We start from the raw sequence: 18,525 nt of genomic DNA on the forward strand, positions 1-18,525 counted from the left end.
AGCAAGATGAGCTGCTCTATGTTGCAAAAGCTGATGTGGGAAGAAACTTTTCTGCTACCATGTGCCTAGAATCATCTGTCAATTATTTTTGAAATAAGAATCTGGTAGAAAAAAACTCCAGTCAACAGACCACCACCAGGGGGAAACAACTGGTTAGCTGTCAGTCATTACAGTACATCACTTATGACCATACAGAAAATAGATGCAATATCCCTACTGGAATGCAGAACTGTAGAGTTCACTGGCTGGAAAAAACTCAAGGTTATCAAACCAAAAGAGAAATCAAATAAGGTAGGAAAACATTGATATTTTAAATTATTTTAGGGCTTTTGTCAAAAACCACATCGTTTACAGAAATCTTACCTTAGAACTTAAGGTTTTGAAAATTCCCTGAAAGACGTTGCCATTTTTCACTCTCACATCACAAGCAGAGCCCTAAAGAAAAAGCAAAAAGAAGATGAAAAGAAATGCAAAATTAGGCCCACTTCAGCTTTTCTGAACTGTGAGCCTTATCAGGTTGACCGACTTGGCTGCTCAACCCAGCAGCACTGGAAGATTATCGATCGAAAACATACATTTGTTCGATTTGTAGTGCATCCGTGGCAAACTAAAGCATTCACAGAGGATACTACCCTAGTACCCCACCCAAAATAATCTAAGGGCCAGAAACAATATCAAACACAATTAATTTAAAGTCTTAATGTTGAGATCAACACAGACCATTACCTATACTTGCAGTGCCTTAGTAGATTTTAAAGCAACGTTCATTCCGCTCAAAGTTCTTTCTTGTTCTCTTTTTCTGTTGATAAATCAATTTATAGGATTTTGCAATCTCTTAAAGCTACTAAATAAACAGCAACATTTCCAAACTTCTGAGCAACATATTACAATTTTTTTTTTGCAAGCAATGATATTGCAGACAAATCTCTTTATTAAACCATGGTTTACTGAAACCTTTTAAATACTGCACTCAAGATATTCTCAGGAATCCATTCATTTACTAGGATGTTGCCCTTACTACAAATATGTCAGAACCTTTATAACAAAACCTCTTTAAATTGTGCCCACTATCATGTTTCAGCTTTTCATCTCACACATAAGTGTCTATGAGTCTCAAAAGAAAGATTACGCTATTCGTGATGCAGTCCAACCTACAAAATGTGAAAACTAAATCAAAGATAGGTGAATAAGTGTAATCCTAACCTAATCTTTACACTTAAGGAATCCCATCAGTCACCACTCGATACCGCCCTTCATCATTTGGGGCTCCTTGTAGACCTTGTTACCGCAGGCTATCAGTGACATGTGAGGATAAAATGAAACATCCTCCGTATCTAGAATAGCCAGCTAGATGGTCCTAGTACTTGTGATCAATAAATGATGAAGGGCGGTATCGAGTGGTGACTGATGGGATTCCTTAAGTGTAAAGATTAGGTTATGATTACACTTATTCATCTATCTTTGATTTAGTTTTCACATTTTGTAGGTTGGACTGCATCACGAATAGCGTAATCTTTCTTTTGAGACCCATAGACACTTTTGTGTGAGATACTATAGCTTAGGGAAGGTGTCTATGCTTGGGTCTTTTAAATTTCCTAGGGTCCCAAACCACTTTAATGTTATTATTGTTCCTCAGCTTTTCATCAACATTAGTTAGACCTAATGGTACAGATGGAGCCAATTCCAGTCCCAGACTAGGTTCAAGTGCAACAACAAATTTAATATCTCAGGGTTGTGGCCTGCCTTTTTCTTTTTTTTTGGCAGAATTGAAGAAAAAGTTATTCATATTCAGTAACAATATTTCTGGTGGATATTCTATCTAGCTGCAGATTCCTCAAATCTTGAATACTCCGGCAGGCACCAGACTGGCCCGTAAAACTTTACTCCATATAGCTCTTCCGGTAGGAGGGTTGCTCTGTTCATTTTCACCAGTCATGTACCTGTAATGTCATCGACCCTAAAAAGCACCCCAGCACTGCTGTACAAAACCTTTTCCCCATCTGTTTTGTCCACTCCACTGAAGCAGCAGGATGAGAATGACATTAAAGTATGCAATGAAAATGAAAACATTATTTTGACCCATAACCACTCATTCAAAGCGGAGGTGGGAAGGATAGATGAGAAATCTGCTATTTTAGAGAACCGCCACCAAATGATATATTACCTACCCTGTAAACATCTGTTCGTAGCTTGTAGGGCTATAGATTCACAAGCACTGCAAATTCCTGCCATCTAGTGTTGTGCTTGAACTTCACAAGTTGTTGTTCGAAGAAGTGTTTTAAAGTCAAAAAGCCTCCCGTGACTCTTCCCTTGGTAGGGAGTGGGAGTGGGCGCCGACTCCTTTGTTAGATTATGTTCCGCACAGCGGGCAATTAAGAATTGAGTGGTTATTAGCGAGAATGTAGTGACCATGAAAACGGTTTATGAAAGTAATATATTTTCTTAATGTAAGAAGTGCAAACAAGACACTGACCCAAAAAAGGTGGGTGGGTGCATGTGAATCTATAGCACTATAAGCTATTAACAGATATTTACAAGGCAATTAACATTCCATTAATAGAATGTGTGGCTCTAGATGCATATCTTTGCATAGGCAGTAAATCAGTACTCCCTCAAAGCGGTGGCAAGTCAGTGATTGATGCAGATGTCTGAAACAGAGGTCTTAATACGGTTTGGCCAACTCCAGCCTTTTGATGGACAAGGATATCTACACAGCAATGTTTAGTGAACGTTTGCTCCATTGCAAATGTCAGCTATAGGAATATTTCCTAAAAAAATCCATGGTTGCCCCCCTAACTTCCTAGTAGACTGCAGCCTAGGGGGAGTGGGGAGAATGATTCTGGATTTAAAACCACATTTGAATACATTTTACAATCCATCTAGCAATACCCACTTTTGATATAGGGTAACATTTCTAAGGTTTAGCCAAAGCAGCAAAAATCTGAGTTTTTCGCAAAAATGTGTTTTTGACTATGTAGTAAGAACTTTAAGTTTCTTTTAACGGCTAGGGTGTGCAGAGGCCTTACAGCTACTGAGTCTGGGTGACGGAAATAGACTGGTACTTCAATTGTTTGAAGTAGAAAGGCGGGCGACCACAATGGGAAGGAATTTAGGGTCCATTCAGAGGACAACCCTATCCGCAGGCATTTGGATAAAAAAATCTTGCAAAGTGAAGGCTGGCAGCAGACTTGTATCTCAGAGAAGACTAGCTTACAATGAAAGCGACCATCCAAGAAAAACATTGCAAAGGACAAATGCAATTGCTCGAATGGATGGCACAAGTCTAATATACAGAGATTCCACAGAGGAACATGCAGCATCCTACCTCGGTGGAATCATTCTCTTAAGGCCTTACATTAAGGCTTTAATGATAAGTATTCTGAAGAGAGAAGAATGTTCTCTATTTTGCCTCTATTTAATGCAATTCTAATATAATGGTATTTATATAGTGCTTACAACCCCGGACGAGGAGTTGAAGTGCATATTAGCGAGTAGCATACTACTACGGATTAATGGTGGTTTAGTATAGGGAAATATAGGTTGTTAATTTGAGCAGTGGGCATAGGAGTCTGTTAGATTGATTGAATAAGATAAAGGAGGTAAATAGTGTTATTAGGGAGATCATAATATTTCAATATGGTTTGGGAGGAGTCAAAAGGAGGGATAGAGGATGGTAGAGTCTAGAAAGGGCTATTTTGGAGATCATAGTAATAAAATGAAGTTTGCGGTGGGTCACGGAGGGATAAAGGAGGTAAGAGGCCAGAGAGCATCTATGGGAGATCATGGTAGTAGGATGAGGTTTGGATGAGTCAGAGTGAAAGTAGAGGATATATTGTGAGAAGTATAGGATTAGACAGTAGTGCATTGAAGGGAGATGACGTCTTTTCTTTTAACAGTATGAGTAAAGTAACAAAATATATAGATACCCAATTACATAGAAAGGGTATACATGTATAAAGAAAAATAAAGTGATAAAACTGTATTTTCTTAAGTTCCATGTGTGCCAGTATGGACAGATCAATAGAAACGAAGTCTTCCAGGTGTTGCTGTACGTAAAGCTAAATTTATTAGTGATTTCATTTTTCGTTTTTATGTTTTATTTCCCTCAATGTTTTAATAGTCAAGCACTTATAAATACAACAGTTGGGATCATTTTCACATATTGTGGTAGATGAATAAATAGAGTTCCATAAGCATCTAATCAAATAACTTGCATGAACACCTGTATTAATGTTAAGCATAAACTAATGCGTACATATATATCTTGATATATATTTACACATTTGCTAAGCAGACAAAGAATATCTATATATTTTAAACTGTTACTATATATTTTGTACAAAGAAATGCACATATCTAAATACAAACATATAATCAAATTATACGTATTTATTTACATGTACAGGCACATGCTGTTCATTATTGTTGGAGTGTGGTGGTCATGTAAGAAAGAGCCAGCTCTTGAGTAGTCTTCTAAAGATAAGATAGTTAACCGTGGCTCTAATGTTTGAAGGTAATGAATTCCATAATTTTGCTGCTTGTAAAGAGAAAGATATACTACCCATGGTGTTTTTCTTGTATGCTGAGATTTTGAGGCAAGGTACCAATCATGAGCAGAATTTCCTTTGTTGTATGTATGTGGTGGTTATTCTTTAGAAAGAAATGGCCCTGTCCCATATAGTGCTTTGTGGGTGATACAAAGCAGCTTGAATGTGGATCTTCTGGCAGTCGGTAACCAATGTAGGGCCCTCAAGGCAGGGGAGATGTGGGCTTGTGGCTTTATATCTATAAGACTAGTAGCAGAGTTTTGAATTTGTTGCAGTTTTTTCATAGTTGATACAGATGATCCATCCATAGTAGAGGCCATTGGCTTAATCATTCATTCAAAATACTTTATATGGTTTGTTTTTTTGTACAAAACCATAAAAGTTCAAATATTTAAAATACAGTAAAAACTTTCAGTTAAATTACATAATACACAGTACACCGGTTTAAAATAACAGTTTTCCCTAAGATTAAAAAATATAGAAACTAGCTATTGCATGTTACAGGGATCATCAATCGAGCGGTTGCTTGTGCTGTTCTAATTGTCCAGACATTTTCTAAGCTTCACTACGCTTTTTAAAAAGGCTGCCACATGTGGTATACAATCGTGGTTTAGCAGTTGTAAATAGAGTAGTGAGGGACGTGCTTGTACAAAATTCAGTGTTTTAAAAATAGGTTTAAGATAAAGAGCCCTGGGGAAATCATAATATTTACAAAAAAACATAAAGTGCAGCAAATCCTATGGAGACAGGTTGTGAGCCACAGGATGCTAACACTGACCCTTTATGGCAACCCCTTGGAACTGCTAATAAAAGATGGAACAAATTAAACCTAAACCTAATTAATAAGAAACGCTCATAAGCTGGTAATGGCCATAATAAGTATGGTTCCACACCAGGCGTTGTTTTGCGCATCAGATGTAGTCGCACGTGATGTTTCAACAAGTCATTTTCCTCCCTTTCCATTACTCTCCGTGCTATGAATGACTGTTTAATGAGCGCTATGTCCTTCCTAGTGATTCCTGCCGGATTTAAAAACAGATCCAGGCGACCCTCCTTATTAAAAGTAGTTTTAAGGTATTTCATCCATGGAATTTTGGACATACAATCTAGGCTCAGTATCTCTCTTAAATGGCTATGAGTTAGGCCCAGCTGTTTGTTCAGCCAGCATTGTAGCCAAAAAATAAGGGGTCGCAGGGACAGGATATCACTAATGAAGGGCATGCCAGTCTCTTCATGTACAGACATATTTGGAGTCCCCTGAGGAACACACAAGAGTTGTTTTAAGAATTTATTTTCCACCACCTGCAAACCCTCTAGGTTACTATAACCCCAGAGATCACTTCCGTAACTGGCTATCGAGATGCTCTTTGCTCGATAGACCTTCAGCATTGCCGCCACTGGTCTGTTACCCATTCTCGCAGCGAAGTCAAAGAGTGCTGTGTTTGCCCTTGTAAATGCTCCCCTTTTCTTATTCAATAGGGGGGTCCAATTGAGCTGGTAATCTAAAAGGACGCCCAGGTATGAGAAAGTCGTACAGGTTGGTACCCTGGTGTTGTTTACCCGAAATGGGTGCTGCTTTTTGGATCCTTTCCCCACTTGCATCACGAAAGATTTAGTGTTATTTATCGAGAGGTCTCGGCTGGCCATAAACTCGTGGAAGGCATTCAATAGTGTTTGTAGCCCTTTCGGAGTGTGTGCTAGCAGAACGGCGTTGTCCGCATAAAGCAGAACAGGCAATCCCTGCCGTCCCACATAGGGATAATCGGCCCCTGTCTCGATCAAAAGGGCTTCAAGGTCATTTATATATAAATTGACCAGAAAGGGGGCCAAGATACACCCTTGTATGACCCCCCCGCTGGAACTAAAAATTCTTGTGACCTTGAGATCCATAGTATATCTAACATTAGCCTGTGTGTCTCTGTGTAGGTCTTTTAGGAAGTTCACCAGGTGTTGCTCTACCCCCATGGCCTCCATGGACTGCCATAGCCTTCCCCGATTGACACAATCAAAGGCCGACGAGAGGTCCATGAAGGCCATGTAAATGGTCCCCGGACGTGAGATTGTGTATTTCCCAGAAATCAGATACAGGTTGAGGCATTGAGCCATGGTTGAATGCCCTGGGCGAAACCTGTACTGTATGTCGGAGATGATCTCTTTCTCGTCTGCCCAGGTAGTCAACCTCTTAAGTATTACACCCCCTAAAACTTTTACTATGGAATCAATTAGGGAGATAGAAATCTAACTATAAACTATAGGCCTAGCTCCTTTCTTGAACACGGGTACTATAGTTGATAGTCCCATGAGTTTGGGCAACCCGTTTCAGCTGCCGCGTTTCTCACCGCAGCAAGAATTGGGGCCCAAAATGGTGGACTGGATTTGAATAAATCTGGGGGGATGCCATCTGGGCCAGGTGCTTTTTAGGTTTCGCTGGAGGGTGGAGCTCTTAGCTCCGCCTCCAGAGAAATCTCTTGATTTCCAGTAAGGAGAATGGAATACGCCCCCCTGTCCCATTGGCTAGCTCCATAAATGGAGGCTAGCCATTGGAACAGAGATCTGTCCGTCAAGGCCGGACCAGATTCGGGGGCGTTCCCGAGATTTTTTCCCAGGGCGGAGTTACGTTTTTTCCCGTTCCCTCCCCTTTCACTGACAGTCTGTCCGTTCCCGCCCCCTCCGTGTGCCTTTCCGCCCCCCCCTCGCTGTCCTGTGTACGTTTCCCGCCGTCCGTGTACTCTCCCGCCCCCTCCCGCCGTCCGTGTCCACTCCCGCCCCCTCCCGCCGTCCGTGTCCTCTCCCGCCCCCTCCTGCCGTCCGTGTCCTCTCCCGCCCCCTCCCGCCGTCCGTGATTCAGATTTGCTGTCCATTCCCGCCTCCTCCCGCCCCCTCCCGCCGTCCGTGTCCTCTCCCGCCCCCTCCCGCCGTCCGTGATTCAGATTTGCTGTCCATTCCCGCCTCCTCCCGCCCCCTCCCGCCGTCCGTGATTCAGATTTGCTGTCCATTCCCGCCTCCTCCCGCCCCCTCCCACCGTCCGTGATTCAGATTTGCTGTCCATTCCCGCCTCCTCCCGCCCCCTCCCGCCATCCGTGTCCTCTCCCCCCCAGTCGAGTGCTTGTAGATTTGTTTTGTTCCGGCTATGCGGGGAAGTGGATTTTAGCTTCGAGGCAGTGTTCATATTCAAGGAGTGCACTTGGGTACCAGTAACATATCAACTAGGTTGGTTTTTTAATGGCTTGTGGCATTTATTATTAGTGTCTTTATAAAACGTGTATCTTGAGCTTGTCCAGTAGGTGGTAGCTGGAAACTGGTAACCAGAATCTGAGCTGGGAGTGCGTAGCCCACACCCTGACAGCACCGACTCCTCTATGGATGGGCCCAATGCCGATCTGTTTGTGATGAGAGCAGTAGTGGTGATAATATATTCTATCCGACTGGATGTCTGTAATTCGGTTTTGTTGATTTCTCAAAAGTGATCATAAAACCGGCTTTTATCCTAAAATGGCGGTGTTCCTCCAAATATGGCGCCACTTGGTAGAATGTGAGGCAGCTCATCCAGAGATTGGCCACTTATTGAAAAGCAACGTTTCTCAACCTAAGGTAACGTCGCTCATCCAAAGATGTCATGGTTCACGCAGTGTGATGCCCCTTACCCAAAGATGTTGCCTCTTATTCATTGATTTAGTTGGTGTTCCCGGGACAGGCAGGCCCCTGATCTTTGGGTGGCACCCTGTGTAAGACTGCATGCCTCGTCCACATTTGCCCCTGCTTCTTCGCTTTGCCTGGCTCGCTAACGAGCCTGCAGTGCCTCCGTGTGGGCGGGCTCCTGCCGCGGCGCGAGGCTCCTCCGTCCCCGCGCCAGGTGCCCCGGGAGCCATTGCTCACGCTCCGACCTCATTTGGCAGAGCGCGTGTTGACCGAATTGCTGCTGTGCTGATTACTAGCTCTTCTCGCGCGGCCACAGTTAGCTCATTGCGAGCTGGTAATCGGAGAGCTACCAGTGTCATTAAGGATCTCTCAGCACTTGGATACAGTGGTAACGAACTGTGAAGAAAATAGCATTCTATAGCCAATCAAAAAGAGATACTTGTAAACTCATTTCAGGCGACGGAGTGTGTCAGAGCGCGCGCCCAATGAGGCTCATTGCAGGAGAAATTAAAGATACACTTAGATGCTAACAGGCAATCGGGAAATTACTTCCTGAATTAGTACTTAATTGATTTGGTAATTCCCTTGGCTCTATGCAGTCTCTCTTTGTTACTCTCCCCACTTTTCCCTCTCTCGTCCTCGCTCATCATTCTCTCTTCTGTGCTCCCCTTTATCACTGTCCGCTGGGTTCATTCTCTTGGTCGCGTTCTTCTTTTGCTCTTCATCGGCTCTTTATTTTTTCTTTCTTTCTACCTCCCGGTTTTCCACCTCAGTATCTCAATCCCCGCTCTCATTCTCTCTTTTCCTACTCCCTACTCACCACAGAGACACCCAACACTTGCCACACTGCAAACATGCATTTTCTACCCCTACAAAACAGACTTGGTATCCTCTCACCTGACCGGCCAGGGGGTCGCTTTAGGTTCATGAAAGTGGTATAGAGGGGCAATACAAGTGCTACTTTATTACTTATTTTTTGTTAGAGTTTTATATAGCGCAAACTAGACCCGAGACATTGGGTATCAGAGCGCTTTACATAGCACCAGTTTCGTTACAGAAGGACACATTCATTTTTGTTAGGCATGGGGAGATTAATGATTTGCCCAGAATCATGAGTAATGGTGCGGTTTCTCATGTTGTTTGAACGTCTTGCAAGTATCTAAAGCAGCTCGTGAATGGCACCGGGGTCCTTAGGAACTATCAACAAATAACAGAAAAAAATACGACCCCAGCATAGAGCAACAAGCATTTACAATGCAACGGTTTCGCCTTTGGAAAAGTTAGAGCGATTGGCAATGTAAAGGACAATGCCATTTATTTATCTGTTTTCAAAACCAACACAAATACAAATGTTGTCATTTACAATGCCAATAGCTCAAACTTTTCCAAAGGCGAAACCGTTGCATTGTAAATGCTTGTTTATTTGTGAGGTTGGTGATCCCCTCCATCATTTCCATTACAGAGAACTCCATAGAGACCTTCCTAATCGTTTCTCTGGGGTGCACTGCGGGTATGACTGTATCCTTAAAAAGGGAAGAGAAGTGTGACACCCATTCGTCCTCCATGATATTGGACCCCACTTCTTTAGTCCCTATCATTATCAATGGAGAACGATTGATAGTGGACCAAAATCTTGAACTGCTTCCAAGGGTAAACGGATCTAAGAGCTCCTTCCAGAGCGCGCTTTTTAACTCTTTTTTTCCTGTTAGCCAAAGCTTTTTTGTAAATTAAACTGAGTTTGCGAATCAGGATTTTATCCCGGGGAATTAAATTAAGGGCCTTCTTCAGGTTTCAGCTGCTTTAGAGCAGGCATGGGAGAACCATTTAGGATCTCCGGATGGAGATTTCCCCCCTAGGGCATGTAACATCTTTCCTACATTGAGGGAGATCCTTTCGAAGGCATTTAAAACACCTTCACCCTGTGGTTCGGTACTGAGACAGATTAAGAATTCAGGACCACAATCAAAATTGCACAGTACAAAAGAGATGGTAGCCTGGTCCTTGTGTGGAAATTCTAGGTGTGAGAAGATGTGTCGCACAGTTTATTATAATTAAGCAAGATCTTACTAACTTGTCATCTTGAGCATTCATTGATAATTTGGAGTCCATGGTAGTTAGTTAATTATTGATGATCCTTCTTACAGGTGTATTAGCAGAGCAGAGGTAGTTAGAATAATGTTCTTGAAGATTTGTAGTGGATAAGGGTCACACTTGCTTGCTTTGACCAGATCCATAAATTCACTTTGCTATAGTGGTTTCAAGGTATGGAGAGGCTGGAATAGCCTACTCTTGGAGGGAATTGTTGGAAATAAGTTGGTGGGGGTGGTTTCCTTTGTTTACATGGAGTCCAACCAGTCTGGCGTTGGTTGTGTAGTGGTTTGCCAGTATGTTAGTAAAATTTTGAGTCATGGGATGAGTTCCTTCTGTGCATTTAAGTTTAAAAATTCAGTGAATTTGCTGCAGCAAGTGAAGAGAGAGGCAGGGGGGTCCCTCCGCTGGCAGACTGTCTAGAGACCTCGTGCTAACTCATGGCAGACACTCACCGAGACAACTGTATCAGAGGTGAGCTGCTGATAGAACGGCTTTACTAGTGAGAGGTTGTGCCAATGGAGTCTAGCACCCCATCATGGCGCTTCTGGGGCCACTCGCCAGCGGTAGTGACAAGCTGCCAACCGGAGCAAAGGAAGTAGGTGGAGGATGACGACAAGCATGGGAACAGGGCAGGAGGGTAGCTCTGCAATACAGGAGAGCCCTGCATCACCATCGGGGAGGAAAGGGAACCCCGAAAACCAACTCTTAAGTGGCCGCAAAGCGACTTGTAATGAAGTCAGCAGAGGGGTTTGATGCATTGAGAGAGCCAGTCCGCAGTTTGCAGTTCGCCGACTCACCGGCGCGAGCAGGAGAAAGACGAAGAAAAGAGTCCGTGGCTCCCCTGCATCGCGGGGGTATTGCCGCCCCCCAGCTGATCCTTTTGCTGTCGGGGGAGTGATATTTGACTCCAGACGCTACCCGACGTGAGCAGCAGCTGTAGTAGAGGCGGCAGCAACGGTGGAGCGGAGCACACCGGAGACCACCGCCGACCCACCGAGCCGCTAATCACGGAGGAAAGACCGCACTGAGAAGTGCGAGCCTCATCAGGCAAGTGGACAGCAGGAAACCCCCCGGAGTGCAGCCAGCCCGCCTGCCCAGCCCGTAGCGGTACAGCGGTAAAATCAGGAGCCATTACAGAGCCGCTGCAGGGAACCGCGAACCACAGCGGGACTGCAGCAGGACTCACAGAGGCTGATCAATTACATAAAGGCTGCGGGAGGCTGCAGTGGGACTGTGGCGGCCAGCGGCGAACCCATGGACCGTAATTGGGGGAACCGGGGAGCTCACTGGAAAACATTGGGAACCATAGCCACAACCACAGCCATTACAACACTCTTTACCCCTCAGAAACGACTCCAGAAGCTGAGGACTGCAGAATTGCAGAAAACTGCAGAGGAAGAGGGGTGGTAGAGGCTTGGTTTTAACATCAGACAGCACAAAAAAAAAATGGATGTTTGCAGAGTGAAGACTGAAGAGCAGCGACCAACTAGCGGCTGGTGAGTTTCTTGTGCGTCGACTGACGTGGGCTTGTAAGGAATATGCTACTTACCAGTATGCATCTGTTCTTGGCATGTAGGGCTGATGACATTTATATCTGTGCATAGATCGCCGCCTAGTGTTGGGTCCGGATGATTGCACATTGTTGTCCTGGAAGAGTTTCCAAAGTATCACGAGATAGGTGGCTCCTCCCCTGGAATATAGTGCGCATGGGCATCCACTCCATCCTCAGATTGTTTTTCGCCATTGTGGCAGAGATGGAGTATGATACAGTAAGTGATGACCATGCAGGAGAATAATTTTGAGTGCTACAGCTGCGACAGGCACCGGGGAGGAGGGCGGGCGATATAAACGTCAGCAGCCCTACATGCAAAGAACAGATGCATACTGGTAAGTAGCATATTCCATTCGAGGCATGTGGGCTGCTGAATTTATATCTGTGCATAGAATAAACAGCAGTATCCTCCTTAGCGGCGGTTGCCCGTGCCAGCTGCAGCAGTCTGAAAAAGAGTTCTGAGAACAGCCTGACCTACAGAAGCTTGCTGTTTGGAGTGTACATCCACGCAGTAGTGTTTGGTGAATGTGTGTATGGTGGTCCATGTGGCTGCTCTACATATATCCTCTAGAGGAATGTTACCTAGGAAAGCCATGGATGCCCCTAACTTGCGTGTGGAATGCGCTCGGGGGGGAACTGTTAATGTGCGTTTAGCCTTTTGATAACAGATTTGTATGCACTTAACAATCCATCTGGCTATACCTGATTTTGAAATTGGGTTGCCTTTGTGCTGTGGAGAGAAGGCAACAAACAGTTGCTTAGTTTTCCTGAAATCTTTAGTCCGGTCTATGTAATACAGGAGAGCTCTTTTAACATCCAGTGTGTGCAGCGCCCTGTCTGCCACCGAATCAGGATTTGGGAAGAATACTGGCAGTTGAATTGTTTGGTTAATGTGGAATTGCGACACCACTTTAGGCATAAATTTAGGGTTGGTACGCAGCACTACCCTATTAGCATGAATCTGAATGAAAGGCTCCTGAATAGTGAGGGATTGCAGCTCACTAACCCTTCGCAGCGATGTGATCGCTAGTAAACAAGCCACTTTCCATGTCAGAAATTGTATTTCGCAAGAGTGAAGAGGTTCAAAGGGTGGACCCATTAGTCTGGTGAGAACTATGTTTAGATTCCAGACAGGCGAAGGTGGGTGCCTTGGAGGAATTACCCTTTTGAGTCCCTCCATAAAAGCTTTAATGGCAGGCACTTTGAAAAGCGAAAGGTGCTGCCTGTTCTGAAGGTAAGCTGCCATTGAAGCCAAATGTATCCTGATGGAACTATAGGCTAGATTGCATCTGTATAGGTGCAATAAATAACATATGATGTTTTGCGTTGAGGCATCCAGTGGATTTATGTTATTGTTGGAACAATAAATGACAAAACGTTTCCATTTTGCCGCATAGCACGCCCTGGTTGTAGGCCGCCTAGCCTCCTTGATGATGTCCATACAGTCAGGGGGCAGGTTCAGGTAGCCAAACTATGACCTCAGGAGCCATATTGCAATGCTTAACTGTTGCGGATCTGGGTGCTGAATGTCTCCATGGCTCTGAGTGAGGAGACTGGGTGTGAGTCGCAGTCGCTGGTGGGGCACCACTGAAAGTTCTAGGAACGTGGTGTACCATGCTTGCCTCGCCCACGTTGGAGCAACTAGGATGAGTGTCATGGAGTGCTGCCGCAGTTTGCGCGCTACCAGCGGTATGAGCGGGGCTGGAGGAAAAGCGTACGCAAATCTGTTTGACCAGTTCATTCATATCGCATTGCCCTGAGACTGCAGGTGTGGGAACCTGGTGGCGAAGGTTTGGCATTTTGCGTTTTCTTGTGTGGCGAATAGGTCTATCTCTGGATGACCCCACTGCTGGAAATACGGTTGTAGCACTGAGGGGTGGATCTCCCACTCGTGCATTTGATGGCTGTGCCTGCTGAGCCGGTCCGCCATCTGGTTGTCCGCGCCTGGGAGGTGTTCCGCCATGAGGAACATGTCCCTTTGAATGGCCCACTTCCACATGCTCTGTGCTAGGTGTGATAATTGTGGAGTGTGTCCCTCCCTGCTTCTGGATGTAATACTTTGCAGTCATGTTCTCCGTCCGGATCAGCACGACTTTGTTGCACAAATGCAATTTGAACGCCTTCATTACCATGAAGATTGCCATCAGTTCCAGTAGGTTGATGTGCATCTTTTGCTGCTGCGTCGTCCATAGGCCCTGCACTGTGTAATGGAGGACATGCACTCCCCAGCCCGAGAGATGCGTCCGCTGTCAGCACTATTTGGGGCACAGGCTCTTGGAACTGTTGTCCCCTGCAAAGGTTTTGTGTGTTCCACCAATGCAGAGAGTTGTATGCACGACCGGTCACCAACACTGGGTCTTTCAGTTGTCCCTGAGCCTGGTTCCACTGTTGCGCCAAGCACTCCTGAAGCGGACGCATGTGCAGCCGCGCGTGTGGGACTATAAAGATGCAGGAGGCTATCATGCCTATTAGCTGCATAAACACTTGCGCTGGGAGTGAGTGTTGGGGCTTGAATTTTTGAATCAGCACCTGCATGCTGTTGACTCTCGCTGAGTTTGGCTGTGCTGTTGCTGTCAGAGTGTTTATTTGGGCGCCTAAGTACTGTTGTACATGTGCGGGTTGAAGATGAGATTTCTGGTAGTTTAGTGAAAATCCTAAACTGTGGAGGAGGTGAATTGTGCGTGACATATGGCTGGCACATTGCTGGGCCGACTTTGCTTGGATAAGCCAGTCGTCCAGATACGGATAGACATGTATGTGTTGTCTCCGAAGGTGCGCAGCTACTGTTGCTAAGCACTTGGTAAACACTCTGGGGGCTGTGGTGACCCTGAAAGGCAGCACCTTGAACTGGTAATGCTGGTCGTCAATGGTGAACCTGAGGTATTTCCTGTGACTGGTGTGAATGGGAATGTGGAAATATGCATCCTTCAGGTCTAGGGTCGCCAGGAAATCCCCCTGACTGAGCAATGGTAGAACTTGCTGCAAAGTGAGCATGTGAAAATGTTCTGACAGGATGTATTGATTCAAGGGTCTGAGGTCCAGAATGGGCCTGAGAGATCAGTCTTTTTTTGGGATTAAGAAGTACAGAGAGTACACCCCTGTACCCTGTTGTTCGAAAGGCACGAGTTCTATGGCCCCTTTTTGCAGCATGGAGATGACTTCTTGCTGCAATAAGTGCATGTGCTCTGCGGACATAGGACGGTGCCTTGGGGGTATGTTGGGTGGAGTGGAGGTTCGTTCTAGACAATATCCGTATTGTATAAGCTGTCTCACCCACCTGTCTGTGGTAATGTCTTCCCAGACTGGCAGGAACTGCTGAAGTCTTCCCCCGACCGGTGTTATATGGTCCGGGGGCAGTGACAAGACGTCACTGTTTATTGGTGGCGGAGGATCTGGTATTATTATTATTTCCCCGTCCTCTGCCTTTGGTGCTGTTCCCACGGTATCCACCCCTATTGCTTTTGTTATAGGTGGTTTGTGTGCCTCCTTTATTGTATTGGGTTTGCTGTGATGCTTGTCCCCTAGAAGCTCCCCTGTTACCGGAGCGATGAAAGGAACCGCCCCTGAACTGTTGTGACTGTAGAGCTCCCATGGACTTGGCAGTTTCCGTGTCTTTTTTAATTTTTTCTAGGGTTGTGTCTACATCAAGACCAAACAGAAAGTCAGGGTTAACAGGCTGATTAAGCAGAGTAGTTTGGATCTCTGACTTGAAACCGGATATGCGGAGCCAGGCATGTCTTCTGAGCATCACACTAGTGTTGATGGCCCTAGCTGCCGTGTCAGCCGCATCTAACGCACATTTAATGGATGCGTTTGAGATTAGCTTCCCCTCCTGTATTAGCATTTCAGCTCCTTCCTTATAAGCATCAGGCAGGTGTTGTAGCAGCTGCTCTAACGTGTCGTAATGAGCCCGATCATATCTGGCTAATAATGCTTGTGTATTTGAAATTCTCCAAATATTAGCCGCTTGAGCCGCTACATGTTTGCCAGAAGCTTCCAAGATCTTGGATTCTTTGTCCGGAGGAGGAGCATCACCACTTGTCTGAGAGTTTGCTCTCTTACGAGCATTAGCCACCACCAAGGAGTCCAACGGGAGCTGGCCTTTGATATACGTAGGGTCTACAGGCGCAGGCCGGTACTTCTCAATCCTGGGATTTACAACCCGTGCCTTCGTTGGTTCTTTGAAAATGTCACCAGCGTGTTTGAGCACACCTTTCAGCATAGGCAACGTCTTCACTGATCTTTCTGAAGTTGAGAATGTATCGAACAGAAAGTCTTCCTCCACTGGGTCAGCGTGCATATCCACATCATGGTTAAGGGCTGCCCTCAATTAAGGCGTTAAACGCAGCAGTATCCTCATTAGGTGATGTTTTGACTGCATAGGACTGAGTGTGAGTCACGGTGTCTGGCTCATCAGGGTCAACAGGGTCAGGCCATGGTTGGGACTCCTCTTGATCCGTGTCAACAGGATAATTAAACTGGTCTTCATTGTACCCTTCCTGTACATCCTCCGTGGCATGTGTGGGAGAATAGGTACATTCCTGTTGGTATGACTGTATAGGTTCAAAAAGAGTAGGTGATGTGGCAGAGTCCCTCTTCTTTTTGAGTGGTATTTTGTACGACTCCATAGGTGTTTCCGGTCTGATTTTTCTTTTATAAATCGTGAGCCTTCCTGATTCGGAGTCGATGAATAGTTTCAACTGATCATCATAGGTGGGCGCCAGGAACAGAACGTCCTGCTCTATGGGTCGAGTGGTAGAGGGTACCGATAAAGACTTGGATGTGCCGGTGCCCGTTTGGATCTGGGCCGCCTTAGGTCGTGCAGTCTGGGGCAGTCCGTACTTTATCGGCGCCGTAGGCATCGAAGACGGACTGACGTGTCTCGAGGGAGGCATGGTTTTCGATCCGACCGACTTCGACTGTTCATCCCGTTGTATATGGCTATGCGTAGACTCGAGCTGTTGGTGCGCAGCAGGTACGCTCTTTTGTTTTGATTGGATATGTTCTTCGGGATCGAGTGTTGTTTTCGACTCGAGGACATTGACAATTACTGGCTTCCGAAGCTTCGGTTCGAGGGTCTTTTGAGTCTTAAGTCCTTCGATAGTGTCGCCATCTTTGGACCCGGACGACGTCGACGGTAGCGTGACAAGCTTGACTTTAGAGACGGGCTCCCTCGCTCCGATCTTTGGGTCGACACCCCCTTGTGACCCCGTCGGGTCGATGACACCTTTCGCCTTGATCGGTGCCGAAGGCATCTAGCCGATGACTGTTTTGATCAGTTTCGGTTTCGATTTAGTGTCTTTAGGTTTTGGTTTTGATTTCTGCACAGATTGTGGGCGATCGACCGATGGCTCTTTTGAAATGTTCTTAGCCGGGCCTGGAAGTGGGGCTAGAGAACGTGGATGAAGATCTTGGCTAAGGCCTACCGGCGATGCCTCGACCTGAGCCGTGGAAAGTATAGAGTCTGTTGGGCCTGGCTCATCGCTTGAGTCGTCGTCGACTGCTCAGATGGCTTGTGCGTCGTCTCCTACCTCGACGAGGTCTTCATCCTGGAAGGAGATTTCCTCTTCGTCCTCATCATAGTTCGAGTTCTGGTCCGACGTGGGATCCGACTGTCGATCAGGATCCTCTTCTTCTAAACCCCCTTCGTCGTCAGCCCCGAAGATGTTCTCTGGGTCGGGCGCCGACTCCCGTGCCGACTGTCGTGCGGCGCGTCGAAGCCTAAGAGTTTTCTTCGACCTGAATCGAGAGCAGGCCATACAGCTGGCCTCGTCGTGGTCCGGTGATAGACATTTATTGCACACGGGATGCACATCGATGTGAGGGTATTTGGAGTTGCAAACGGGACATCGTTTGAACGGACTCCGCTCCATCGTCGATCGTGGATGGGGCCTCCGGTGTCGAAAAGGCAAGCGGCCGTCGACGTCCGGCTCGAAGAGCTGGAACAAGTACGAGGCACCGAACGAAAGACAATACAGACTCCCCGAAGGACTTTTGGCCTTGTGAAAAAGTTCTTATAGTTATTCCGAAAGTGAGTTAAGAAAGTACATCCGAACCCAATGGCGGAAAAAAACAATCTGAGGATGGAGTGGATGCCCATGCGCACTGTAGTCCAGGGGAGGAGCCACCTATCTCGTGATACTTCGAAGACTCTTCCAGGACAACAATGTGCAATCATCTGGACCCAACAATAGGCGGCGATCTATGCACAGATATAAATTCAGCAGCCCACATGCCTCGAACATTTTGTTGCTCACTTTGGATTTGGAACTAGAGTTGGATCCGGTATTATTATTATTTTTGGAGACACTGCAAGTGAAAGGGGGAAAATAAAACAATAAGGAGTAAAAATCCCAAAATCTCAAATAAACCGGATGCTGGCTAGCAGCAGGATTGTTACAAATATAAAGTCCAAGGCACAATCAAACGATCAATCAACTGTCACTAAATAAGAAATAAAAGAACGAAACAAGAAAAACAAGAGCAAAAACAGCACATAATATACTACAGATACTATGAGGTCAGGGCGAGAGAGAACAACACTTCCATCAACAAAAAAGGAAAAAGAAATCACAAGGCTGAACGGCAAAAAATAACAAAGCAAAATTAGAGGGCGTGGTGCAGCCCTTAATCTCACCAGTCTACAAAATGTTTGCTAAATCAAGTAGCATACCAAGTAAATTCATTTTTTTAAAA

At 45.6% G+C, this 18,525-nt stretch overlaps 1 protein-coding gene across 5 annotated transcripts in view; it reads right to left on the reverse strand.

Annotated features, from left to right (window-relative positions):
- The window catches only part of ATXN2L (ataxin 2 like), a 976,149-nt gene that overhangs the window by 876,522 nt on the left and 81,102 nt on the right, over nt 1-18,525 (reverse strand). For all 5 annotated transcript variants that reach the window (XM_078652258.1, XM_078652261.1, XM_078652257.1 and 2 more), the window contains exon 4: nt 364-435. In XM_078652258.1, the coding sequence (XP_078508384.1) occupies nt 364-435 (72 nt within the window). The remainder of the gene's footprint in view (nt 1-363; nt 436-18,525) is intronic.

This window comes from Lissotriton helveticus, chromosome 7 (genome assembly GCF_964261635.1).
Source record: "Lissotriton helveticus chromosome 7, aLisHel1.1, whole genome shotgun sequence".
Classification (NCBI taxonomy): Eukaryota; Metazoa; Chordata; class Amphibia; order Caudata; family Salamandridae; genus Lissotriton; species Lissotriton helveticus.